At 49.1% G+C, this 27,050-nt stretch overlaps 2 protein-coding genes across 7 annotated transcripts; both read left to right on the plus strand.

Moving 5' to 3' along the window:
- Positions 1-271: 271 nt before the first annotated feature.
- On the plus strand, positions 272-5,128 carry LOC122394588 (DNA ligase 1-like). 5 transcript variants are annotated; one of them, XM_043391581.1, is made up of 7 exons: positions 272-421; positions 1,987-2,205; positions 2,236-2,358; positions 2,736-2,872; positions 3,318-3,473; positions 3,905-4,086; positions 4,562-5,128. In XM_043391581.1, the coding sequence occupies exons 1-7, from the start codon at positions 287-289 to the stop codon at positions 4,900-4,902; spliced, it is 1,293 nt and encodes a 430-aa protein (XP_043247516.1). In that variant the 5' UTR covers positions 272-286; the 3' UTR covers positions 4,903-5,128. The 5 variants fall into 5 exon arrangements, with proteins under 5 accessions (XP_043247516.1, XP_043247515.1, XP_043247520.1 ...); XM_043391585.1 differs by adding an exon at positions 1,631-1,708 and having other exon boundaries at positions 309-333; positions 1,987-2,358; XM_043391582.1 differs by adding an exon at positions 1,330-1,708 and having other exon boundaries at positions 319-421; positions 1,987-2,358.
- A 591-nt stretch (positions 5,129-5,719) lies between these two features.
- On the plus strand, positions 5,720-25,507 carry LOC122394600 (sphingomyelin synthase-related protein 1-like). 2 transcript variants are annotated; one of them, XM_043391597.1, is made up of 9 exons: positions 5,720-5,806; positions 6,243-6,411; positions 7,046-7,200; positions 16,204-16,376; positions 19,843-19,942; positions 20,746-20,863; positions 21,507-21,657; positions 22,065-22,234; positions 23,620-25,507. In XM_043391597.1, the coding sequence occupies exons 2-9, from the start codon at positions 6,244-6,246 to the stop codon at positions 23,884-23,886; spliced, it is 1,302 nt and encodes a 433-aa protein (XP_043247532.1). In that variant the 5' UTR covers positions 5,720-5,806; position 6,243; the 3' UTR covers positions 23,887-25,507. The 2 variants fall into 2 exon arrangements, with proteins under 2 accessions (XP_043247532.1, XP_043247533.1); XM_043391598.1 differs by lacking the exon at positions 5,720-5,806 and adding an exon at positions 5,860-6,075.
- Positions 25,508-27,050: the final 1,543 nt, after the last annotated feature.

Raw genomic sequence — 27,050 nt, forward strand, 5'->3', positions numbered from 1 at the left:
CCTGACGCCACGCCTAACGACAGATTCATCAGCGTTTTAGCATATGCGATGCTGGGCTTAGGGCTAACTGCCGCCCAGCCGCTGGCTTTAAACAAGAGGTATTCTATATTTGAGGGAATATACAATCAGCGACCTTTACCGGGAAATAAACTAACGCAGAGATAAGAAATATGTTTAAAATAGTACCCGTGGGTGGTGTATCCGTTAGAATCCCGGATGACCATAGGAAAATGGGCGAAATAGTATGCTACAAAAATTAGCAGCAAATTAGTGGTAAGCCTGCGCCATGTTTAGTTGTCACGTGGAGACATTTGCGCCGCAGGAATCGACCGCGTGGGGCAATCTCTCTTTCCTGGCGGATTCCGAGGCGTTTAGACCGTATTTAAAATATTCGCCGTTTTTATCATATACAATGGCTAAGGTAAGTTTCTGTCTTTGTTTCTAGGAATGATTAAGTTGATGTCGAAGCTAAGAACGAGCACTATGGTCATTGAGTTGTGATGTTATTGGGATCTATGCTTTTGAGGGGGCACTTCCACTTTGTTTGCGTGGACTGCTAGAGCGTTGTACATATTTTTCCATTTTTTTCCTCTGCTTATTATATATTTTTCAGCTAATTTAGCGATTTTTAATCTGTCATCCATTCAGCCTGGTGAATAGATGATTATGTTGTATCTCGGCAACGGGTTTACCGCGTACAAGCTCCACCTTTACAAGTTTTTCATGGCTCAGCTAGTGTCAATTGGTGAAGGAAGTCACCATTCAAAATTGATTTTCAACTTTTGACTTAGATTGAAAGAATAAAATTGTTTGGGTGCTGTTAATTGTATTTGGGTGTGGCTGATGTTGGAGAATCGGTCCACAGTAGGGTATTGTTATAGCAGGCGTCTCACATGCTGCCACTGGTTTGGGAAAAGTCGCTAGATTCGTCAGTTCAATGCAAACTATCATCGGGATACTGGGGGGGCGTAGGGGGGATTGCCCCCTTGCCGATAGTTCGGGAACGGCTGATCGGAGCCAGGCTTGCAAGGTGGCGTTGGAAAGCGGTCGAGTAGACAAGCCTAATTAGTAATGCAAACTATCATCAGGATACTTGGGGGGGTGAAGGGGGGTAGCTTGCCGATAGCTCGGGAACGGCTGATCTGAGCCAGGCTTGCAAGGCGGCGTTGGAAAGCAGTCGAGTAGACAAGCCTAATTAGTAATGCAAACTATCATCGGGATACTGGGGGGCGTAGGGGGGATTGCCCCCCTTGCCGATTTTATATTCATCTCAGATCAGCAGCTGGCCGGGAGTCTCATTCACCGAGTACCCTGCACCTGCTGTTTCAGTCGCCACCGCTGCAGTCTGCCGCTGGGTGTCTTCTCCCCCCTTCCCCAGTCCCTCGCTCGTGCGGTGGACTCCCGGCGCTCGGGGGGCCGGCCCGCATCTGTGTGTGCCCGTGTGGCGGGCCGGCCCCCGCCACGGCCTCTGCTGCCTCCCATGTGGTCGCCGGGGTCCGCCGGGCGCCGCAGCCGCCACCCTGTGTTCTGAGTGAAATGTGGCGGTAGGCGCGCGCCGTCCCCCGCCGGCCGGCCGCGCTGACCTGACGTGACCTGGCGGCCGGCCGGCGGGACGGTCCACGATCGGTAGAGATTGGTGTGGGGTGGGCTCGCCGGAGGGAGAGGAGGGACGAACGGACAGCTGGTACCCGTGCGCTGGTGAACGGATGTAAGCTATGTGGTTTGGGAAAACTGATCAGCATTCTAAAATGACAATTTAAACTGGTTTAAAACAATATTTTCCCGTGATCTTTGAATCTGTGTTTTCGTTTAGCAACTGCACATTCTCATTCCTGTTTTCTCTATCACCGGGGGAAATAAAAGTCATTCAAAAAGATGTCCAAACACTTAGCTAAGTATTGTTATGCATATTTTTGTGGAAATTTATGAAGTGTAAAAAACACGGGCAGTATGTGGTCTAATTTTTGACGCACTTTCTTTTACCAGGCTGCCAAGACCCCCGTGAAGACGCCGGCCGGCACCCCGGGCCCCAAGACGCCGAAGATGAAGCCCCAGCAGACGCCCAAGGGCGGCGCCAAGCCCCAGACTCCGGGTATGAAGAACGGCACCACCCCCGGTAAGACGCCCAAGAAGACTCCCAAGCCACAGCCAGACACCCCGATGCCGCCCCGTCAGACGCCCAAGAGCCAGCCTCAGACGCCCAAACCACAAACGCCCAAGCCTCAGACGCCGAAGCCACAGCAGCAGAAGACGCCCAAGCCTCAGCAGCCGGCGCCCAAGCAGAAGACGCCGCAGCAGCAGAAACAGATCAACCCGCAGAAGGGCAAGTGGCAGAAGTCGCCCAAGGAGCAGGCCAAGGTTAGTTGTCTTTTTTAGAAGTGTTTTTTTTTTCGTTCTGAGAATCTAGTTCCAGGTATTACCAGATTGTTTTCACTTCCTATAACTGAGTCGCGATGGTTTCATATCGGTCTTATTTCCAAATCTTGAACTCTGAACTCACACTTATAAGATTAATCATGTAGATCATGTAGATTAGATCAGTGTCGGAAGACTTTGTCCGTTCCAGAATAACCTAGTTCGTTCGCGGCTGATTGTCGAGTAGTGAGGGAAGCGTTTTCAGATTGCTTGGCAATGCTGTGGGCGTAGTTATTTTTACGTCCCGAACATTGACTTTTACAGTTAGCTCGAGTACCAAGATGTCCCTCACATCACCCCTGCCCCTTCTGTTCTGACAGATGGTGGGTCCCAACGCGAAGGCGGCGCGTGACACGCAGGCGCGCACGGTGCGTCTGACGTTCCCGGCCGGCACCCTGCAGTCGGTGGAGCAGGTCAAGAAGCTGGTACCCACCGCCACCTCGGTCAAGTTCCCCAAGTGAGTGACACGATCATGACCGCGGTCTCCGGAGAGCCGAAATTTAGGGCATAACTTGATCGTTTGGGTGATTAGTTGGTTGGCTGATATATTTAATGTTTGATCCTATTTTGTCATATTTTTATTGTTCATGTTTGCAACTTAGTGCTGTTTATATCGTAATATTTTACAGGGCTTGTTTAGAGCGCATCGAATGAACACGAAACGGGCATTTCATGAATCGGGAATGTAATTAACCCTTGCCGATGGCTATTTGTTTTTGGCTAGTCTTGCCTCTTACCAGTTCAGGTTTTCACCAGACCTGAGCCAGTTCTGTCTCCCCTTACACTGCACAGTGCACACTGTGTTTGTGGAGTTTGCCTCACAGTTATGATAATCCCCCTTTCCCAGCGTGGTGTTTGTGGAGTTTGGCTCGCATTTATTATATATTTTCCGTCTCCTTCAGTGTTGTGTTTGTCGAGTTTGGTTCCGAAGCCGAGGCGGACAAGCAGCACTCGAAGCTGCAGCCGCTGATCGCCGACGGACAGCTGAACCAGGTCAACTTTGTCGGAGAGAAGGAGCGAGAGTTCCAGTCCAACAACCGAGGCATGGATAACACCAGGTGAGTAAGAGACAGACAGACAGACAGACAGAGACAGAGAGAGAGGGGGGGAAGGAGCGAGAGTTTCAGAACAACCGGGGCATGGATAACACCAGGTGAGAAGGGTCTCGACATGAGGCTAGAGGAAGAAAAGAGACTTGGAGTTGCACATCAAAGTTTCGACTATCTTTCAAATAAATGGACCAGTGGCCTTGTCACTTATGGCTGAACATTTCCATATGGTGGAGCCCCATATCATAATTGATATGAGCAATGAGGAACGATCATTTTAGATTTAACTCTGAGCTTCACAGCTCAATCTCTTTTTGCCGCAGCCTTCGCCTTGTCCGTTGATCCGCAAGCGAGCTTGCATCGTATATCAATCCATGTGTCCGTCTGCCTTGCTCCGTTCGGCCGCCGCATCTGACCCCCCCCCCCCCCCCTCCTTTCAGGCTATTTGTGCGCGGCATCGGGAGCGCCGTTGAGGCTGACATCAAGAAGCTGTTCCCCACTGCCATCTCCGTGGTGATCCGGGGCACCAACAACGCGCGCGGCAAGTCGCACCAGCACAAGTACTGCTTCGTGGTGTTCGCCACGGCTGCTGCCTGCACCGAGGCGCTCGAAAAGTCCAAGGGTGAGTTGGTGGGGGGGGGGGGGGAGGGAAGGGGTGTGTGGGAGATAAAAGGCGATTTGGTATGTATTGCTGAGAGCTTGTAGAATTGATAGAAATTTATCATGCAGTTTTTCGTGGCTTCTAGCGCGAGAAGTTGAAGCCTGTGTGTGAGCTGTAATTGTTTATTAGTTGCGTACCGTATTCGTTCAACATTTATTGTTTCCTAGTTGGCTAAACTATTTTTGGCATGGCTTTATACGTGATATTTCCCGTAGCTATCCGCGGGCATAAAATAAAATTCACTCGCGGTTCTATTTTAGCACGTGCATTTTTTCGTCGTTTCACTCCGTCTCTTTTTCGTCTAGATCATCACGTTCTCTACGATCTTTGGCTGCACTGCGAAATATGTAACCCTTTTTGTATCCCTCTAGGCCATGTCTGACCCTCTTTCGTCTCTGCCGCGCCATTACTGACATTTTGTCTTCTCCCTCGCCAGGCCTGACTCTGTTCGGAAACCCGCTGACTGTCAGCTACGCCTTCCTGAGGAAGGCACCGGGAGCGGACGCAAAGGCCGAGAAGAGGCCCGCAGAGGCCGCAGAGACGGCCGTGGAGGCCCCCGCCAAGAAGGTCAAGGTAGAACCCAAGGTGGAGGAAGAGGAAGACGATGATGAGGATGACGACGAAGAAGAAGATGAGGATGAGGAGGGTGAGGATGAAGATGACGATGAGGAAGAAGACGACGACGATGAAGAAGGAGAGGATGATGATGATGACGACGACGACGATGATGATGATGAGGATGATGACGATGACGACGACGATGACGATGAAGAGTGATGTGCACAGGACGTTTGGAAGGGTAACTGCGTCTCACACGGGATATAAGGCGCGGCGATTTCTAGCGTTACGCCTCATCCGCATCTCACCATATACAAGGGACATTCAGGTGTCATTGCATTGTTTTCATATGGGTCTTGTGTGTCGCCTCGTTTGATGTGGCTGACGTGAGCATTGAGCTGAGAGGGCTCGAGAGCTTGTCGAAAAATATATGATAACGTCTTTATTCAGTTGTTTTCAGCTTTCGGGTGGGCGTTTGGTGGTATCATTCATCATTGTATTTTCATTACGCGAGACAGCACTCGCTGGTAGCTTCCATCAGCCCAAATTGCGAAAGCAGTCTGCAAGTGAAGGCCGGATATAGGGATAAATAAATGGAATATCGGATGTCTGCAGTTGCATAGTGTCCGCGTCGTTGAGTTGCGGATTTAGAGGGCATCATATGACTCAGTCAAGGGCTACCATATGAGCTCGGAGTACTAAACTGCCAAGAACGAATATGGGAAGGTATTAGCCAAGAAACCCGTTACGCGAAAAAGAGACACTATTTTGCAAGCACTGTTCGTGACTCCACTCACAAAAACCTGAAACAAAAGCAATTTTCAAAGCAAAAACTACAGGAGCTGTTCTTGCGTAGTCGTCAAATGCTTTGATTCGAAATTTACCCCGCGTTCGATGTCTCTCGGACGGCAAAGATTCTACGTCGTCCGGCCAATCTCGTCCAAGGTTAGCGGGGACTCGGCTGCGGTTATGGAACGTGATTGGCCGGACGGCGTAGAATCTTCGCCGTCCGAGAGACATCGAACGCGGGAACGTGAACGCATCGAACCGAGAATCCGCCTAGAATTTCGGGTTTCGCCTAGGACTGTGCGCCAAGGAGCTTTGCATTCGGTTGGTGAACCGGGTGAGTATCACGTGAACCACCACGTATTTTCAGGGTATATAGAACAACCGTATTTTGTGCATAGTGTGAACATATGTTTTGTGTGAACACAGTAGTGGGGGTGATGTTGCACATTGTGTGTGTATTTCTTTATTATTTTGTAATTAATTTAGGGTTGTGAACTGTCAGCAATTAACCATTGTTGAATTGTCGACTTAAGAATTGGATTGGATTGGTGTTCAAGCAAGGCTTTTGAATAAGGATTCCTAACCGATATCTTTTCATGCAAGGTGAGCGGTAGGAATGAGTGTTATAATTGTATCCAAGTCTTTTTTTATTTTCTCCATGTCACATCAGTTTAGACAGGTAGTTAGCTGATTGCAGGTGTGTGATTTTGATAGAAGTTGTATCGTTTTAAAATGGCTCGTAATCAAATGACTGCCTATCATTTCCACAGAATGTCTGACTCCGTGGAGGAGTGGGACGTGGAGCGGGTGCGGCAATGGCTACACGAGCACGGCTTCTCCAGCTACACAAACCTGCTCTGCGATCCGCACCGGCTGGATGGCAGCTGTCTGCTGATGCTGACGGAACAGGACCTCAAACAGCCACCACTAGAAATCAAGGTTGGATGTCAATTGAACTGTTTTTCTCAGAGAACCAGTCGGACTAGATGTCGGGGGCTTGGGGCATTGGTGAACTGTGAATTGAGTTAACTGTGAGTGGGCCTTTTTGTTCTGTACCATTGACACTATTGCTCTGCCTCATCTGATTTAAATTTATGAATTTGGTTGAAAATGTATAATGAGGTAGTAGTAGTAGCATAGCAGCAGCACCCATACCTGTCTGTTCTGGATGCCTATGATATGACCTTAGTATTGTCAGATTTCCAGTTAATAGTTTGACTTGACAAATTTTCATATGTGAGTTTCCAATCAAGCCAATGAATTTAACTTGACAAAATATTTCCTAACCAGTTCACACATAACCTATCTTACCCTGACACAATCTGACCTTTGTTTTAGGCAGTTTGAACTTTGAAGATTTTTCAAAGATATCTAATGGACAAGATGAATAAATGCTCAGAGACGTTGTTTATTGTTGGCAGTTATCACTTAGTTCCTATTTAATGGCAGGCATTACCAGGTAATGGCACTTCAGTTTTCATGGAGACATGGTAGCCGAGAGCCTTGAAACAGGGGCTTGAGCCTTTGATGTTTGACAAGTACGATCTTCCTCCTCCCCTCCGACCTCCACCAGGTTCTGGGGGACGTGAAGCGCCTCTGGCTGCGGCTCTGTGAGCTGCAGGGCGCCGGCTCCCGTCCCTCGGCGGTGCTGGGCTCGCCCCGGAAACAGCGCCGGATTGCGGCGGTCGAGTCCAGTGACACAGATGCCGTGGAAGAGGTCCCCGAGAGGTGAGCCCAGGCTGGAGAGGGAAGGTTTGGGATTTGTTTTAGCAGAGAGTTCATATGCTTACTTAGAATGAGTTGGGGATAGGATGATAAGAGTCAAACGTTGAAATACGGGTGGCTGGGAAGGTAATCATGTGAAACAGGGGTGTAACTTTTGCTTTTTAGATGGGGGTGCACTTGGTGATGGGGGCGACCTTCAATGAGGGTAGGGGCGCTTCCAAGGAGCATAGATGGTGCATATCTCTCAACAGGCGCGCACACAGGATTTTTGAACGGGGGGGGGGGCACGACCTGCAAACTGGGGCCCTCCATGCCGAAGGGCCCCAGGCTCCAGCCGAAAAAGTTCCCCAACGCGATTATATTTCGGTTGACTTGAAACTAAGCTTCTGTTGATACATGATAAAACAATTACTTCAGTACCCGTTCAATTTTCAAAGCATTTAATTTTCCATTTTTGTTTACGCAGCGTGTTTCATTCACATACGCTTCAGTGAGTAATTATCAACATCTTAACAATTACGTAAAATATTCGATTAATAAGCGTGGATGCAAGGCCCTCAGAAATCAGCGCGGGTAGCGCCTGACTGCCGGCCGGCCGACCGACCCAGCCTGGCTACACTGTAAAAAATATTGACTAGCCCCTCGTCAAATGATTCTCAACGCTAAATGTCGGGGGTACAGACTAGTTTTGCATCCTACTTTTGACACACGCTGCGAGCCCCTGGCTTGTTTTGTGTTCGTCAGATGACAGTTACCAGGTGTCGGTTAGTTTTTACCACGTCCCAAAAATAGCTGGAGCGTTTCTGCCTTGTTTTGGAAGCAGGTCCTCGTTAATGCTGTGTATGGTAACAAAGTACCTAGTAACAATAATAACGAAAAACAATGTCAAAACGAGGGCGGCTTGTTTAGTGACGATGCTCAAAAGAAGCATCGTCTTGTTCCTACTTAACGAATGAAGCTCAAACTAGGTCAAAACTAACGTATTGCTCAACCCATAGTCAGATGACCAGCAGATCCTACGCCGCCCAATCCAGTCATCGAATTTGCCAGCGAATTCGTTTGAAGACCATCATATTATTAAATATCGGTGGTCTTCAAACGAAATCCCTTACCAGTTTGATGACGAATTCATCCGGCCCATTCCAAAAACGCTCAAGATAAAATGAAAGTGTATTTCTGAAATAATATGCTTTCTTGCAATGCACCTTTCGTATATCAAGCGAATCTTTCACTTCCAGCGCCCGTTTACAGTTATCAATCGAATCAGAAGCATGCACATACCTATCGATAGATCTGAACCTAAGAACACAGACGACATTTTGTAGAGTACCTGTCTGAGCCTATGCAGTGGAGCCCGTGAGCCGCCCAACCGCAGCTGCCTCATGAACTTGATGATAGGTCTGAACCTCAGATTGGCCAGAGCTTGGCCGTCAATAACCAGCTTATTTATATCCACAGTTGTAGTGACTTAGGGTTTGGAATTTGCCAAACCTAAGTTTTGATTACCAAGAGAAGTTTTGTACTTCTTGCACTTGCCCTTTCTTCATAACTTTGGCGGAAATCGTCGTAGTGAAACTTCAGTGTTCCGTTAGCTGTCGGTTCTTGAGAGAGTTGGCCAGGCCGGACACCGGGGGCGGCTCCACAACTTTCGAAAAATTAAACCTAAGTCCTATTGCACTGCATGGAGAGCAATTTATTTAAAATCGCTCTTGTTTCGCCCCCCCCCCCCCTCGACAACTTTGCAAACGTCTCTGCGCGATTTGGTTGAGAATAATGGCTTATGGCAAGTTATTGAATCAGAACGTCGATCACTGCAGGTCATATATCGGCAAGCAATTCTTCATAACTAGACACTGCACAAATGGAAACGATACAGGTTTGCCCAGTGATAAACACTCGCACTGCACAGACTCGCGCACCCCGGACGGAACGCGGCACGGCACAGCGCAACAGCTGGCGCCGGGAAGCCGGGAACGCATTAAGTGAAGGATTCACAGGTGCGCAACTTTATTGCGAACAATAAAAACCTACCGCAAACGATTAAAAAAAAAAAATTAGGGCAATCGGAAATACAAATGTATTGACTTATAGAAATAAAATTGTCATTCACCTTCCAAATAACCCAACAATTTATTTGCCGTAAAAAGTGTCTGGAAATGGAAAGTTGCTAACATGATTCAGCAAGTAGGGAAACGCAGCCGCTACCTGGCGAATAATCTCAGGCTGGTTTAGTGACAAGTGCATTGCTACGGCTTGTTCCTCAACCTTCACAGATTACTATGACAAAACTACCCCTAGTATTTTGATCATCCTGAGGCTGGCTTTCACCTAATAATTTGATGAGGGTCTTCCTCGTTTCGGATTGAGGCGAAAACAAACGTCAAACAACCTTGATAGTTAATTCAGCACTTCAAAACAAAGGTACACCTAGGGTATCATTACAATACCGGATCATAACGATCTGGATAGTTCTCAGCCTGTAAGCTAACTAAGCGGTAACTAGTCAAGTGGTAGGTACCGGAAGCATTGACAACCTGGTGACTGTTTCGAGACCCTTGTTTTGACACATAGCTCGTCAATATTTTTTACAGTGTATAGAAGCGTAGGCTAGTCACGGGTTGGTCCGGATGTGTATGAGCGGGGCAGCACCCCTTTGTCAATTCGCGCATTTACTAGTGCACATCGACATGAATTCTCATTTTTATACCACAAACCTACTACAAAGACACAATTTTGAGGCGGCATGCCCACTTTCCTAGTACCAGTCGTAACAGATATTCAGGAAGCCCGTACCAGGGCACGTACGGCGGCCCCGATCACCCACCTCTCGCTGTCCCGGCGGCGTGCGAGGGACCCACGGCGACCGCGCACCTCACCGACAAAGCAGCACTGTCACAACGAAGAAGCCCTCAAAGGGCCCGAAAATCCAAGGGCCCTTTGCGGCCTACTGAGGGCCGTTTGACGTCAGCTGAGGGCACTTTGGACCTAGCTGATGGCCCTTTGAGGCCTTCTGAGCGCCATTTGACGCCAGCTGAGGGCCATTTGATGTCAGCTGAGGACCCTTTGAGGCCTACTGAGGGCCCTTCGACGCCATTTGAGGGCCCTTTGAGGCCTTTTAAGGACCCTTTGACGCCAGTTGAGGGCCCTTTGAGGCCCTCTGAAGGCCATGTGACACCAGCTGAGGACCGTTCGACGTCATCTGAGAGCCCTCTGACACCAGATGGGGGCCATCTGACGCCAGCTAAGGGCCCTTTGAGGCCTTCGGAGGGCCGTTTGACTCCATCTCATGGTCTTTTGACGCCCTTCAAGGCCTTCTGAAGGCCCTTTGACCCCAGCTGAGGGCCCTTTTGAGGTCTTCGGAGGGTCATTTGACGCTAGCTTAGGGCCCTCTGACGCCAGTTGAGGGCGCTCTGACACCAATTGGGGGCCTTCTGACGCCAGCCAAGGACCCTTTGACGCCTTTGGAGGCGTTTGACGCCGGCGGAGGGCCCTCTGACGCCCTTCAAGGACTTCTGAGGCCGTTTGATGTCGGCTGAGTGCCCTTTGATGACATTTGAGGGCCTTTGATGACATCTGAGGGCCCTTTAAGGCCTTCTGAGGGCCCTTTGACGCCAGTTGAAGGTCCTTTGGGGCCTTTTGAAAGTTGTTGAAATTTGACATCTATTACCTTCCCCTTGACTGCGCTGGACATTGTATGACCTCATTTGGGCCTGCTGGGGTCCGAGATGGGCCCTCCTGGTCTTATTAATCGTCATTTCAGCTCATTTTAGACAGTCTTCGGTGGTATTAAGATTAGGGGCCAATTTGAGGGCCATTTGAGATGGTCCCCCTTTCGAATGGGGGGTGGGGGCATGGGTCCGTGTGCCCCAATTGTGTGCGCCTTTGTCTCTCAATTTCGGTAAAATGCTTTGTTGGTATATTTCGAAATTCAGATTAAGAGTGATCACCATTTTGTGTTCCTCCGATTTAGTTTGAACACAGTCTGATGTTGCAAATGGGATTGCAGTTCATTTATATTAACCCAAGGCCCTCTAACCGGCGCACCGATAAACGGATGTCAAGGCTTCTACTTGTAGGTACAAAAAACTTTTGAAATAAAATGAATATTTTTTCATGTACAATTTTAATTGTATGAACACTTAACACCCAAATGTTAGAGTAAAATGGTACAAAGTTGGGTATTAGGTACGAAATGACATTAAATTCGTTTGCACGAATATCAATCAATTGAATTTATAACAAAATTGCATTTTACTTTTTTATTCCAACTTTATAGAATCGGGGTGCCCTTTTTATGCTCGGCGGCTGGTGACACCCACTTTTGCTGGAATCACCTTTTTTATTGGGCGCCTTTCTACTGCTGGGGTCGCCTCTCTCTTGCTGAGGTCACCCCTCTTCTGCTCGGCGGGACTTACTTCTGATGGGCGCTCCTCCTCTGCTGGGGTCTCACTTTTCTGCTGGAAGTGCTGGAGTCTGACAATTTCCTCCCCGGTTATGCCCTATTTTTGCTAGAGGCGTCCCTCTTCTGCCGGGCGAGCCCAACTTCTGCTTAAGTCGCTCGACCTTTTCTACTGAGTGCGCCCTTCTTGTGCTCGGCGAGCCCAACTGCCGCTTGACGTGTCCCATTTTTATTGGATGCGCCCCCTTCTGCGGGCGGCGCCCCTCTTTTGCGTGGCTGTCCCTCTTCTGCTGGAGGCGCCCGTCTTCTGGCGGCGGCGCCCCTCTTCTGGTGGAACCGCCCCTCTTCTGTGGGTGCGCACTGTTCTGCTAGAGCGCCCTCTTCTGCTCAGTCAGCTCAACTTCTGCTGAAGGTGCTCGGCTATGTCTGTTGGGGACATTGCGCTTTTGCTGGGGAGCCCCTGTTCTGCTGGGGATGCCCCACTTCCGCCGGAGCCGCTGGGGACCTGGGGGCGCCCCCGGCCCCACTGCTGCTGGACGAACCCAACTTTTGCTCCAGGTGCCCCTTTTGTATTGGGGCGCATCTCTTCTTTAGGCATCCCTCTCCTGGTAGGGCGCCCCTTTCTGGTGTGGCGCCCCTTTCTACTGGGGGCTCCCTTATGCTCGGGGTACTCCTCTTATGCTGGGGGCGCCCCACTACTGCTGGACGAGCCCAACTTTTGCTTGAGGTGCTCCATTTATATTGGAGTGCCTCTCTTCTTCTGGAAACATCCCTCTTCTGGTGGGGCGCCTCCTTTCTACTGGGGAGCCATCCTTGTGCTGAGGGCGCTTCTTTTCTGCTGGAGGCATCTCTCTTCTGGTGGGGCGCCCCCTTTCTGCGGGGTGCCCTTCTTCTGTTGGGGCGCCCTTCTTCTGGTGAGGCGCCCCTTTCTGCTGGGGTCGCCCGTGTTCTACTGAGGGCGCTCTTCTACTGGGCGAACCCAAGTTCTGCTTGAGGTGCATCATTTCTATTGGGGGCGCCTATCCTCCGCTGGGGTGCCAGTCTTCTGCTTGACGATCCCAACCTACGTTGGAGGTGCCCCACTTCTGCCTCGGGCGCTCCACTTTTGCTGAGAAAGTCCGGTTCTTGCCGGGGTGCCCCTTTCACCCATTTTTGGGGGACGATACGACTGGACGCTTCCCAAGCCCGCAAGCAGCACGACGCCGGTCACGAGGAGAAGGAGAAGGAGGAGAAGGCCAATGCGTTCGCCGCCCAGTACGCCCACGTCTCCCGCCAGGTGAGGGCGCCGAAGATCGACCGAGCTGCGCGACGACGACTGTCGGATCTCAAACCGCGTCGCTGCGCCGACTGTGACGGCGACCACACCGGGTGCTGCTCGCCATTCTCCGAGGAAGAGCTGATCAGAGAGGTCCAACTTCTCCAACTGAAGAAATCACCAGGACCAGACGGGATCACCAACGAGATGATCAAGCATCTCGGTCCGGTGGCGCGCAGTGCCCTCCTCCGCGTGATTAACCTCTCGTGGAGAGTCGGGGAGGTCCCCCGGGAGTGGCGCACGGCCACCGTGGTCCCGATCCCCAAGGCCTCTAAGGACAAGCGTCTGCTGACGAGTTACCGCCCGATCGCGCTTACAAGCAGCGTATCCAAGCTCGCCGAGCGACTGATACTAGCTCGGCTTGCGTTCGTGGCGGAGAGTCGCGGCCTCGTCCCTGATGAACAGGTGGGCTTCAGAGCCAAGCGGTCTGCAGAAGACAGCATTGGCCGGCTCGTCCAGAACGTCCAAGACGGATGGCAGCGGCCCAAGTATGACAGGCGTGCTGAACGACCGGACGGCAGCACAGCCCAGAAGTACCTTCTCACCGCGTACGACTTCAGCCGAGCGTACGACGTGGTGGACCACAAACTACTGAAGCTGCGCCTCCTCGAGCTGGGCCTCCCTCTGTGCCTGGTTCGCTGGGTGTGGAGCTGGCTACGAGACCGTCGTGTGCGGGTTGAGGTGCAGGGTGCGCTCTCCAAGGAGCGGATCTTCCGCGCGGGCCTCCCTCAGGGAAGCGTCCTGTCCCCCCAGTTGTTTTTGTTATGGGCGGCAGGACTAGCCGAGGCTCTCCGCGCACCTGGCATCTCACCGTACATATACGCTGACGATACTGCTGTGCTCAGCTCCGGAAACACTCTGGAGACGGCGATACAACGCGCCCAGACAGCGGCGGACGTTCTGGCCGCCTGGGCTCACCGAAACAAGATGCTGGTGGCCGGAGAGAAAACCCAGCTGCTAGTGCTGTCGCAGAACGCCAAGGACGCCGTCGGGTGCACCATCAAGGTGTCAGGGAAGACGGTGCGGGCGGGCGACTCACTGGTGCTCCTGGGCATCGAGATCGACCGCCGACTCCAGTTCGGAGCACACTGCCGCCGTCTAAGAAGACGGGTCCGCCCCCGCGTCGCTCACCTGAGACGCCTAGCCGGTCGTAGCTGGGGGCTGGACGAACAGGCTCTGCGAACAGTCGCAAACGGATATGTCCGGGGGGCTCTGGAGCACGCTGCCGCTGCATGGCTGCCAGCGGCTGCGCCATCTCACGCCGAGCTCATTGAGTGCGAGATGAGGGCGGCCGCGCGGATCGTCACTGGATGCCCCCGCTCCACGCCGACACACGCGGTGATGGCGGAGGCGGGGCTGGCCCCTATGGAAGAAAGGAAGAAGGTCCTCGCCGCTCGGCTACTGGGCCGTGCCCTGGCGCTACCGCCGACCGACCCCCTGCGCAGGACAGCTGAGGCCACGGCGCCCTCGCGGCTGTCTTCTGTGAGGGGGTGGCGAACGCTGGGCCGCCAGATGCTGGCTGAGGTGGAGGTCACCGCACCAATCGAACCGGTGCTGCCTCCTCGCATCCCGCCGTGGGAGCGCGGAGGAAACGTCACATTCTGCCTGGACGTGGGGCCGCTACGAACCGGTGCGACAGAGGGAGAGAAGATACGGGCTGCCACCCGTCATCTTGCCGCTCTGCCACAGAGAGCAACCTGGTTGTGGACAGACGGCTCCGTGGAGGGTGGCGTCAAGGACGGAGGCTCTGGAGCTGTGGTCACCTGGTCGGACGGGGAGGAGGAGGACCTGAAGACACCGGCCGGTCGACACTGCTCCAGCTACCGAGCAGAGATGCTCGCCCTGGCGTCCGGGCTTGAGCACCTGCTCGACAACCCACGAGACCGTGACATCCCCATCGTGATCTGCACGGACAGTATGGCCTCCCTGGCTACCCTCCGGGCGGGGCCAACCGCGCAGACGTCACCGCTAGGCGTCAGGATCTGGCGGGCGTTTTCGCGTCTGTCCCGGGAGGGTCACCGCCCGATTCACGCCCAGTGGGTGCCTTCCCACTGCGGGATCGAAGGCAACGAGCGGGCAGACGCCATAGCAAAGGAAGCGGCGGAGTTACCACAGGAGGACATCCCCGTCGACACCAGGACCATCTGCCGAGCAGTAGCCAGAGCCGCCAGAGAGGCTACCATCAAGAACTGGCCAGCCGGGTGGTTCCGGTCCGTGATGGGCGACCGCCTACCGCCCCGAGTTACCGGCCTGGAGCGGTCCAGCGCGGTGGATGTCCACCAGCTGAGGGCCGGGCACTGGTCTGGTGCCCGGTCCTACCTGCACAGAATCGGACGCTCCCCGTCTCCGATCCCAGGCGGATGCCAGGGGTGCAACAGAGACGAATGTCGAGAGTCCTGGTGCCCCCTGTGCCGAGAGGAGCCGGACAAGCCGGACCATGTCCTCCTCCGCTGCCCCGCCCTGATGGGAACGAGAACAAGAACATGTTATACCATCCACCCGGAACCGGAGGAGGTCCGGGAGACCGCCGTGGTGGCGGCCCTGGCGGCGGCCGCCAGAGGCGCCCAGAGCCGACAGGCTACACTTCACTGAAGTGAAGTGGAGGGAAGAACAACAACAACAACAACAACAACAGACGGAATGTAGCCGAGAAATTACCCTCGCCATCTGCTAAAGAGCGTAGCGGTGTCGGGCGGCGTGTGGGGCGCCGCTTAGCCTATGGGGGTGCACTTTGACGTGATGGGGGTGCACTTTCAGGGGATGGGGGTGCACCTGCACCCCCATACATATAGAAAGTTACACCGCTGATGTGAAATGCCTATGCAATTATCCATCATACCTATTTGGCTATAATGTTTGTTTGGCCTTTGTCATCGATAAAGTGTTATTGCTGCCTGTTCCCAGACTTTCACAACTGTACAGTTATTTATTTTTGCGAAAGTGAATGAAACGTACAGCCCACCGCTAAAGTAATGTAGGGTTTTACCAATCTCAACGGTTGGCTTTGACTGGCGATTGTTTAATGCGGAGTGATCGAAAAGAAGATGTCAATAGCTTAAGTTGCAGCTGCAAGGCTGACGATACATATAAGCTACATTCAAAGTTTCATTGTAATCTGGTTAATCGTTCCTAAGCTTCAGAAGCAGAACATACCCATGACTGAAACCCCACACTACTTCTGCTGTGGACTGTACATATCGCTAACTTGAGCTCTCTCTCTTACTTGCCTTCCAACCCCACAACCAACATCTCCAATGACGTTTTCCCCCGTGTTTTTCTCTCCCGCTGTCAGGGAGCGCGCGCTGCTGGGCTACGCCACCTCCCTCCGGCCGGAGCGGTTCAAGGCCGTGCTGTCCATGCTGTACCTCCTTCTGGTCACCTGGATCACCTCCTTCGTCATGGTCATCGTGCACGATCGGGTGCCCGACATGAAGCGCTACCCCCCGCTGCCGGACATCTTCCTAGGTGAGGTGCCCCACGGGATTTTGCTTGTCTCGCATAAAAGGCATTGCCGCTTGGCGCTTAATTTACAGATACGATAGGAGTGGTTGTTAGATGCTTTGTCAATGCCGTTCATTTTTTACCCGAGTTCACGGTTTGTGTTACCGGGAAACATAGCAGTGGTTAGTACCGTGGTAGTTGAATAAAACTACAACATATTAGCTAAAAAAAAAAAACATTATTTCCTGGCGTGATGCATGACACCTGAAGCTTTCATCAGTGCTTTATAACATTTGTAGACCCTGCAATCAAAACTTTTTCTCCTGCTCGCTAGCCGCTCCGCGCAGGTATTGTTTTGGCCACATGTGTGCCAGATGTCTTGTTTGTGTGTAGCAGCTGTGGGCCGCGCAAACAGCCGCTGCTGTGGCGGACAGGTGGTAGTAGATGCACATGACCTTGGCACAGAGTGTTAGATGCCTTGGGTGTATTTGCTTCACTTTTTACGTCTGTCCCGTTCTGATAAGCCTCTGCTCGTTTGGACATATTTTTTCTTTATTCTTTTTCTTATTTTTCCTTTATCTCAAACTCATCTTTCGAAAGGAGTATTTTCGTTCAGTTTTCTCGATCCCTTTCCTATATTTTGCACATCCCATGGATACCTAGGCCCTTTTTGTTCGTGCGTTTCTCGATACTATCCACACTCTAATAAGCTACATATTGCAGCTATTTTTTCACATTTTCATGTTCAATGCTCGGCTCTTTGCGACGAGCGCGGACGTTGCTCTTTTAATTGCGTTAACCCGCGCCCCGCTGGGGGGGGCAGAATCTGCCCCCCCCCCTCTCGTTTTTCGCCAATAACTTCTAAACGCGTTACGCCAACGACGTCAAACTTTCAGTACCTTATCATACATCAATTTGACGTTCCCTGAAAATTTGAGCGAAATCCGTCGGATTTTTTTTTTTTTTTAGAAATTGACGTTTTAGTGACGTCATGCTCGCCATTTTCGCCTCAAAAACGGCAAAATTTCAAACGCCGCTAACATCTTCATTTTTAAAGGAAACAAGACGTAACAAAAAGGGTTATACGTAATTCTACTCTGTCTATCAAATGGCTATCTCGGTTTTTTGAAAATTTTGGATTTTGGCCCAATTTTTTTTTTCAAAAAAATATATGTCAGAAAAGTGGTCAATGTGCACCTACATACCAATTTTTAGAAGAATCGGTTCAAAAATGTGGGAGTTATTCAAAATTTTATAACGTCACGACACACAAAATTTTTGAAAAAAAAAATGATTTTTTTTTTGAAGTTCTAGACCTCGTACGGAAACGAAAATAGCACCATTCGATTCGTCGTGAAAAACTGCATCAGATAGACACCTTTTTAGGCATTAACAACCAACTTCAAATTTGACCTCACTTGACCTGACCTTGACCTGACCTCGACCTGAAATTCATCCAGAGGTGGTCCATATCACTTATTGAGTGTGCTTATTGAATTCTATGAGTAAAATGACCCATAACCCGCGGGGGGCTGGGGGGTAAATTTTACCCCCCCCCCCCCCTCGCGAATTTTTGCAATATCTCAAAAACGGCGGCGCGCAGCGCCGCAAAACTTTCAGTACCTTTTCTTACATCACTTTGACACGTTCCCTGAAAATTTGAGTGAAATCATCCGTCAGAAATTTTTTGAGAAAATGACGTTTTAGTGCCGTCATGTTCGCCTCAAAAACGGCAAAATTTCAAACGCCGCTAACATCTTCATTTTTAAGGGAATCAAGACGTAACAAAAAAAGGTTATACGTTATTCTACTCTGTCTATCAAATGGCTATCTCGGTTTTTTGAAAATTTTGGATTTTGGCCCAAATTAAAAAAAAAAACTGACTTTTTGGGGAAAATAATTATAAAATCCAAAATTTTGGGTGTATCGAAAAAAAACCGGAATATATGTCAGAGAAGTGGTCTATGTGCACCTACATACCAATTTTTAGAAGAATCGGTTCAAAAATGTGGGAGTTATTCAAAATTTCATGACGTCACGACACACAAACATTTTGAAAAATGATTTTTTGGAAGTTCTAGACCTCGTACGGAAACAAAAATAGCACCATTCGATTCGCCGTGAAAAACTGCATCAGATAAACACCTTTTTAGGCCTTAACAACCAACTTCTAAATTTGACCTCACTTGACCTGACCTTGACCTGACCTCGACCTGAAATTCATCCAGAGGTGGTCCATATCACTTATTGAGTGTGCCTTTTGAATTCTATGAGTAAAATGACCCATAAAACATGTGTCGCACACGCCCTTTTCTATATTTTGTTTTTTGGTGACCTGACCTGACTTTGACCTTGACCTCTGAATGATATTGTATGCAACGAATATTGTTTTGGTAGCCTAAAAACACATTTTGGGCAATCAGTCTCAGTCCATGACTCCATTCTTCGGCAACTACGGTGCAAGGCCGATACTGTAGAAACTTGCAATTTGTACCCTTGACCTGACCTTGACCTTGACCTCAAACTTTAAATTAAGTACATGTTTTTGGTTGTTCGTGATGAGAGCTTTGGATTGGCGTTTGAATTTTCCAAATCGGACCATTAGTTCGAGAGATAACAGGGGGGGGGGGGGTAAAATTTGCCCCCCCCCCCAGCCCCGCGCGTTCGGCTGGAGACCCCAGCCCCGCGCGGGATAAAACATGTGTCGCACATGCCCTTTTCTATATTTTGTTTTTGGTGACCTGACCTGACCTGACCTGACCTGACCTTGACCTTGATCTTGAATGACATTGTATGCAACGAATATTGTCTTGGTAGTCTATGTAAGAACATGTTTTGGGCATTCAGTCTCAGTCCATTCTTCGGCAACTACGGCGTAAGGCCGATACTGTAGAAACTTGCATTTTGTACCCTTGACCTGACCTTGACCTGACCTCTGACCTACTTAAGCAAAAAAAAAAAAAATTGGGCTCTTAAGATCCACCTTGTTGAGAGCTTTCGATTGCCGTTTTCCCCGTCTTTCTACGACCATCGGTTCGGAAGTTAGACAGGGGGGGGGGCAGAATCTGCCCCCCCCCCAGCAGGGCGCGTATGGCTGAATAGCCCAGCGGGGCGCGGGTTAATTTCTGATCGTTTTCCTATAAGTAGTTGTTTCTGTTTGTTGTTTGTCAGTGTTGATTTCGGTTTATTTCTCATATGTGTTAATTTGCTGTTTTTCTCGGCAGACAACATTCCGCACATTCCGTAGGCGTTCATACCGTGTTCGTTTCTATTTATCCTTCATACTAATTGTTTATTTGTTTGTTGTTGCAGACAACATTCCGCATATTCCGTGGGCGTTCATACCGTGTTTGGTTGTGTCTGTCTCTCAGGCCGTGTTTGTTTATTTGTTTGTTGTTGCAGACAACATTCCACACATTCCGTAGGCGTTCATACCGTGTTCGTTTCTATTTGTCCCTCATACTAATTGTTTATTTGTTTGTTGTTGCAGACAACATTCCGCACATTCCGTGGGCGTTCAGTATCTGTGAACTGATCGGTACAACTCTGCTGGTCATCTGGATATCCGTCCTGCTCGTGCACAAACATAGGTAAGAACATAGGTGAGAACACAGGTAAGAATATAGGTGAGAACATAGGTGAGAACACAGGTAAGAGACATAGGTGAGAACATGGGTGAGAAACATAGGTATTTGCAAATTGCATAGAAATGGGCGAGTGAGATCCGTCGTTCAGATACATCCGTCACATACATATGATGTACATCCGTTACAAATACGTCCGCTGTATGCGTATTCAATGCTGGAAATAAGCCCCTTTGCTGATCCCGTCGGGTCCAAAAGATGTTGTTTTTCATTGCGAATTTAAGGCTTTTTACTGTGCGTATAGCAAACATATCTGGCGTCTGTCCTGAATGTTTATACCTAATGATCCTTTTTCTGCTCCACGTGTAAATATCGATCGATCGTTTTTCCGTATGTTTATATTATAGTTCCTTCGTCACTGTGCCGCAGGGTTATGTTGATATGCCGCTTCCTGGACGTTATCTCTATGTTATAGGTTTATATATTCTTCTGCTTCTGTTAGAGATTCATATTTTATTTGTTGTTTCAACTCGCTCTGCGCTACCGTGTACGCTCTTCCGCAAAATGATAGGTTTTCATTGCTCTGTCTTTTATGACGGCCTGTCTTTGCATTACAGGCTCATATTGATCCGTTTTTTCTGTATTATATATTAATTGATATGTTGTTTCTGTGGTCCTTGTGTTACAGGTTTATATTGATTCGTCGTTTCAACTCGCTCTGCGGTGCTACTGCGCTGTGTGACAGGTTTATATTGATCCGTTGTCTCTATTCCACAGGTTTATATTGATACGTCGTCTCTAATTCACAGGTTTATATTGATTCGTCGTTTCAACTCGCTCTGCGGTACCGTGTACCTGCTGCGCTGCGTGACGATGCTGATCACTTCGCTGTCCGTGCCGGGAGCCCACCTCTCCTGCGCGCCAAGGGTGAGAAAACGGGGATAAAGATAGAGAGAGGGAGAGAGAGAGAGAGGGGGAGAGGCCGGGCTGCCGGTGCCCCATTCGCTCATTTCTGACGCGATCCTAGGTAAGGTAAATCGATGCCCTCTACTCAGTGCCAACTACTACATTGATATAGAATGAGGGTCAGGCGTAGTGTTTTTATTCGATTTCGAACCCTCGACTGTCGCCTTACTATATAGGAGACGGACGACTTAGCCGCTAAGCAATATAGAGTACCTACGATTGTTAGTTTATTTTTCCGGCGTTAAAGCTCTATCTGTCACTTTCTACCTCATGACTGGAAGTGTGTTTCTTATATCTAATATAAGTACACCCTCTGACATGCCTCTGTCCTTGTCAAGAGTATGGCGACATGTACGCCAAGCTGTATCAGTACACTCTCTGACATACCTCTGTCCTCGGACAGGAGTACGGCGACATATACGCCAAGCTGTACCAGTACACTGTCTGACATACCTACATATGTCCTGTGACAGGAATATGGCGACATATACGCCAAACTGTACCAGTACACTCTCTGACATACCTCTGTCTCCGGCAGGAGTACGGCGACATATACGCCAAGCTGTATCAGTACACTCTCTGACATACCTCTGTCTCCGGACAGGAATACGGCGACATATACGCCAAGCTGTACCAGGCGTACAGCATCTGGCATAATGCCGGTCTCAGCATCCAGGGGGTCCGCTCCTGTGGTGACTACATGTTCTCGGGACATACTGTGGCGCTGACCATGCTCAACTTCTTCATCACTGAGTGTGAGTTCAGAGTTACTATGATGAGTTATCACAGAGTGTGGGGAGCGAGAGGAAGAGTTGGAGGTTTGGGGGTGGAATTCGTTGCTCATGGATGCATGTTTGTGGATTTTATAAATTTTGGGGAATTGATATCGCTGAGTGTAAGTCAATTCTGTTTTTGAATTAGCTGTCAATTATAGTGGATCAGTTAACTGAGGTTTTGGAATTACGTTTAAGTCAAGTAGTTTTGCTGCCCTTATTTTTTTGCATTCGTACTTAGATGTTAATTTTCGTGTTAAGTCGTCCTCACCTGAAGTATCTAGCCCTTCCTAATTTTTTTTTAATTGCATGTTCTTATATCAATGGAGTTACTTTTCGGTCGCACTCGTATCCTAACCCGCTGCCCCCATTGTCTCCCCATTTTTCAGACACACCCCGCCGCATCTACTTCCTCCACACGTTCACTTGGCTTCTGAACGTGTTCGGTGTATTCTTCATCCTCTCTGCTCACGAACACTACTCGATCGATGTGTTCATCGCCTTCTACATCACGTCCCGGCTCTTCATGTACTACCACACACTGGCCAACAATCAGGTGGTGAGTACTGAGTGCGCTGTACAGATGTGTGGTTATCGAGAGGTTGGGGGTTCGATTCTTGGGGTGGGGATAATTTTGGAGGTAGCTGTAATGAAGTGATGTCATTAAGTGTGATGCGATTAGTTTTTTATGTCTTGATTGTCAGGTTGCACCTTTTTTGTTCTCTGTATTTTATGAGTGTCGTGTAAATAGTACCCACTACCATCGTCGCTGTTACTGAGGAAAAAAGTGTTCATTCAGTAGCAGTGTTAGCTCCGTATTTTTTCATCTTAATTTACTGGGTATCTTCCGCCGCGGTTTCGGAGTTTCAGTATCTTACACGCTCGATGTTGGTCTCGGTGAGGCGGGTCGCCCTCCCGCTGCGAGTAATCGTTGCGCCGCCCCACTGCCCTACTTTTCGCGGTTTTTTACTATTGTCTGTGAACGCTGCTAAGTCGCCTGTTTCTCTGTGGTACACTGTGTTGGCTGTGTGTCAGTGTCCCGCCGCGTTAGCTCTCTGTCTCGGTGTTTGTGTGTCCGTGTGTGCGGCGGCGCGTGCGACGCGTGTCGGCTCCTTTCAGGAGTGCTGCCGGTGGCGCCGCTCTCTGAGTAGGGACTTCTCCCCGGGAGAGCCCGGGCCGCGGCTCCTCTGGGTGAGACTGTGTGAGCTGCCCCCCCCCCCCCATACTACTGCAGCAGCCATCCTCTGCCATACAGAGGCCTTAATATCGCCCCGAGTCTGAGCGTAGCCACAGTTGTGAGATTTGGCGTCCGGTTCACGCCTGAGTTTGTCTTGCTCACATAATTACTGATTGGAGATTGCTTTGATCCCCGTGCCGTTTCGGACATAATTTATTGCCCTTTTTTCCCCATTTGCGGTTATGAAGTGTTTCATAGTTTGGTTTGCCTGAGAGTACCATTGCAGTGTGGTTTGATGGCGATGTCCTCACATGGGCCGGTCACCGCCCGTGCCTTTTCCCACGACTGCAGGTTTGCACCCTTGATCACGCTCTGCTTATTTGGGTGATTAAGACTTAGTAGGTACTACGCATTTATTTAGAAATGATTCCCGAAATTATTGTCCCGAAGCTCAAAATGGTTTTTGTAAGCATCTCTTTCGTTCGCATCGTCTCTTTTCTGACACACGTTTCTCAACCTCCCTTTCGTGCAAGTCTTTCTGTAGATTCTTCGAATTAAAGTGGGTTTTCATCCGTTATTCCCGATTACGAGACGCCCTTTATTTTCACGCATGAGTCTTTTTGTGCCAAGCCTATCGCTTATTCTACCCCTTTCTTCACTTCTGCAGCCTCCCAACTGCCAACCCATCCCACCCCCAAAAAAATATAAGTAAATTTTCTGATATAATCTGTATATCTGACCTCTCGTCGTATTTCCTTTTTTCACAGAAACGCAAGCGCGCCGACGAGAAGCGCACGCGCATCTGGTTTCCGATGTTCAGCTATTTCGAGGCCAACGTCCACGGCACGGTGCCCAACGAATTCGAGTGGCCCGTGACTCGAGAGTGGCTCGCTTCGATGGCGTCAGCTGCCATGGAGAAGGCCAGGCATCTGGGGGTGCTGGGAGGGGGAGGGAAGTTGAGCGTGGGGGGAGGGAGGGAGATGAACGGGGGAGGGGTGAGGAATGGTGTGAGGAAGCACAGACATAGGCGCTAAGAAATGAGAGAAAGGATGATGGGGGACTTGTGAGGGATGTAAGTTGATGAGATATGTGTGATGAGGTGAATCACGTGATTATGTGAGGCATGAAATGTGATGAGACAAGATATGTGTGATGTGATGTCAAGTGAAGTTATGTGTGATAATGTGATGTGAGGTGATATGTCATGTGATGTGACGTGATATGTGTGATGTGATGTGATGACGGTGATGAAATCGCTTGGCGAATGTGTGATGTGATGTGTTGTGTTGTGTGTGAGGCATTACTCTGTGGGTTGTATGTGTTACTTGGCTCACTATAATAATTTATATGAGTGAGTCAAGTGACTCCTATCAACTCCCCTCAGCTGATTCATTGAGTCAGTCGTGTGAATGAACACCTCTAAGGTGACGTAAGACGAACGATGACGTATATTGACTTAGATGACGTAATCAATGACGTCATATTTGGTGTAATTGAAGCGGAGGATTGTGATCCCAATGCTTACAATCAATATCCGGATTGTGCTGATTATCCTATAAATTTACACTGATTATAGGGGTTGTAGCGTGTATCGAAGATGATATTGAACGCACATGAGCTGTAGATTGCTTATGAAGGAGGATTGCTTGAGAAAATGAGGTAACGCGCAAAGTAAAGCAGGTGTTGAGCAACTTGGAAATTTACATATGAAATGCTTCTGATAAAGTTTGGTTGGTTTGGAAAAATTACTTGCATGTTTTTTTTTCTGTAAAATAACATCGAAAGCATCATTAAACTGCATATCTTGTGTCGTAAGAGATGAAACAGCTGTAGTTACGTACCATTTTTCTTTGTCGCGTTCGTGGTCAAAATTTTCTTCATACTATAAAATTCGTTGCTACTGTCTTTCTGCAATCATGAGTTGAGTTCGTCCCTGTCCGTTCCTATCGTCAATCTGTATAAGGCATCGTGAATAATTTAACAGCATGGGCGCCTATTTCTGCTAAGTTCTGATACGGATTTGTATGTATTTATCGCATATTTGCACTCAATCTTATGCTTTGATGTTGCACTAATGCACACACGATGCTACACATAAATACTTCTGCTCTGTGATTTCTTTTGTTGCAATCCTGTCGCATTATGTGGAAGTGAAGGCAATTTGTAGTTGATGAAAATGCCAATCAGATGATCTTACGATTGGCCTTTGTAGCAATCATGGACACAACGCACATGTATGGATTGATATGAAACTACCCATGATTGTCTCGATCTCGCATCAAGATTGAAACGAATGTGCTCGCAAAGCTGGCGCCTGGAGCGTGCGCGTCTATGTATGTGTTAGTTGGGTTAGAATTGGGTGTCTGTGTGAATATCCATCCACAACTCAGCCTTTGGTGATATATGTAAACGCGTCTATCAAATGCATCCGCTCAACAATTCTTCCTACTGCGTATTGCCGATACTGTGAGACAGTGAAAATCACGCACGTGCTTTAGTTAGCGGGAGATTATCGGAGTAGTGAGATTCTAGTCGATAGCTCTGTACGGTGATTAGCTTGGTCTCCTGATTGTTACGTTAGGGGCATTTGTTTAGTTTGGGTTAGAAGTGGCTTTATAACAATATGTTTAAGTGCATAAATCACTGAGACAAGTTGGCGAGAGAGTGATTTGTTCATCTGAGACAGAAGGCTGATTCAGCTTCTAATGATCGTTGTACTCGATTCAATCAACTGTATGGCATTATATTAGGGTAGCTAGAAGTGGGGGGTAGGTGTTCGCCGGTCTTTGTTTAAGCTTGTCACGTCATATGTTCCTATTACCACACAACCTTTGTGTTTGTATTGGTATGCTCCTTCGGTTGCTATACCGCAAATATCCTGTGCTTCCGGTGTCATTTCAGTATTGTCACTCAAATCATTTGATGGCCCATATTTATTGCATTGACTAGCGACCGCTCAGCTTAATATAGGCATTGTCAGTAAGTTACTTTATCAGGTATCCTTAATACGGTTAAAATCGCATGCAACCTTCGCATGAATCAAGTCGCCGTTTTATTTCTACGCCATCGTTCTCCGTCACTGGCCTCTGCCCCGTTTTCCAATGCACTCAGCTTAAGGCCGCCCCACACTGGACCTCGCATGCGGGTTGCGAGTTTTTGGGTTTTCGGGTTTCTTCAAAATCAAATAATATAATCTAAGCTGAGTGACCCACACTACCATTTAACAAGCGAGTCTGCATGTTTTTAGCTTGCGAGCGACATTGCATCGCATTCCAAAAGTTGATTTTGAGTCAACTTTCGATTTTCCTCGCTGCGAGTTCTGTGAGTTCTGCTAGGTTTGCGAGTTTTTCGTTGGAGTCGAATTTTGGTTCGTTGTGCTGGTACTGCGACTATATGTTATTTTCTGCAGGTGTGCCGGCTTCACTGTATTCATGAAGTTATCATAAGTGAACGGTCTAATCACTCTATGAATTAGTATTATGCCCGCAAACTCGCAACCCGCATGCGAGGTCCAGTGTGGGGCGGCCTTTATTCATTTCACATACCCCGCTTGCCACCCGCCGAATTCAGTGTGTCTCAGTGCCCTGTATGTACCTGTCCAAACCAATGATATTGTCCAGTAGCTTCAGCGCACGACCCAACCGAGCTTTGTGTTCCGTTTGTCCGTTTGTGAGAAGTTTTTGTTGTGAAAACGCGGACAGTTGTGTTCATACTCTGTGTCTCATACAGCAGCTGTATACAAGAAAGCGGCCTCCGTTCGAATTATTCACCACCGCTTTCGTCATTTTAGCACCCGTTACCAAAATATGACACTGCTTGTATGTATCAATCACATGGGAATGCTCGTCTGGCTCCCTCGCTGTTACGATACGCTGAAACCGTGACTCAATATCGACGCGAACTGTATTTACTGTTCATGTGGTGCTACCAACGCTCAATGCTTCACAATCGGCTCAGCTCAGGTGGTGGTCGGACGTGGTGCGTTTAATACAGGCATTTCCTATGGATTGGTCTTTGTAAAAGGGCCAGGTATATTGGTCTTTGTAAAGGGGCTAGGTATGGAGTGTGCGGTGTTAGCGATTTATAATCGAAAAGGAAAGCACGAAACATGCAAGATGTTCGGCACTTAAGTGGTAATTATGTTCGACCGTATGCCGTTCCATACCCCACCGTTCTGTTGTTTCCATCCTCAGGACAG

This window comes from Amphibalanus amphitrite, unplaced genomic scaffold (assembly GCF_019059575.1).
Source record: "Amphibalanus amphitrite isolate SeventyFive unplaced genomic scaffold, NRLGWU_Aamphi_draft 000601F_arrow, whole genome shotgun sequence".
NCBI classification, from domain to species: domain Eukaryota; kingdom Metazoa; phylum Arthropoda; class Thecostraca; order Balanomorpha; family Balanidae; genus Amphibalanus; species Amphibalanus amphitrite.

What these genes read in the sequence shown, in the direction of transcription:
- LOC122394600 (XM_043391597.1), top strand. Translation starts at nt 6,244, where the DNA reads ATGTCTGACTCCGTGGAGGAGTGGGACGTGGAGCGGGTGCGGCAATGG. An exon ending in AGCCACCACTAGAAATCAAG is followed by an intron (nt 6,412 to 7,045) that starts GTTGGATGTCAA and finishes GACCTCCACCAG; the next exon opens with GTTCTGGGGGACGTGAAGCG. An exon ending in CAACTTCTTCATCACTGAGT is followed by an intron (nt 21,658 to 22,064) that starts GTGAGTTCAGAG and finishes CCCATTTTTCAG; the next exon opens with ACACACCCCGCCGCATCTAC.
- LOC122394588 (XM_043391580.1), top strand. Translation starts at nt 287, where the DNA reads ATGTTTAGTTGTCACGTGGAGACATTTGCGCCGCAGGAATCGACCGCG. An exon ending in TATCATATACAATGGCTAAG is followed by an intron (nt 422 to 1,986) that starts GTAAGTTTCTGT and finishes TTCTTTTACCAG; the next exon opens with GCTGCCAAGACCCCCGTGAA. An exon ending in GGCGCTCGAAAAGTCCAAGG is followed by an intron (nt 4,087 to 4,561) that starts GTGAGTTGGTGG and finishes CTCCCTCGCCAG; the next exon opens with GCCTGACTCTGTTCGGAAAC.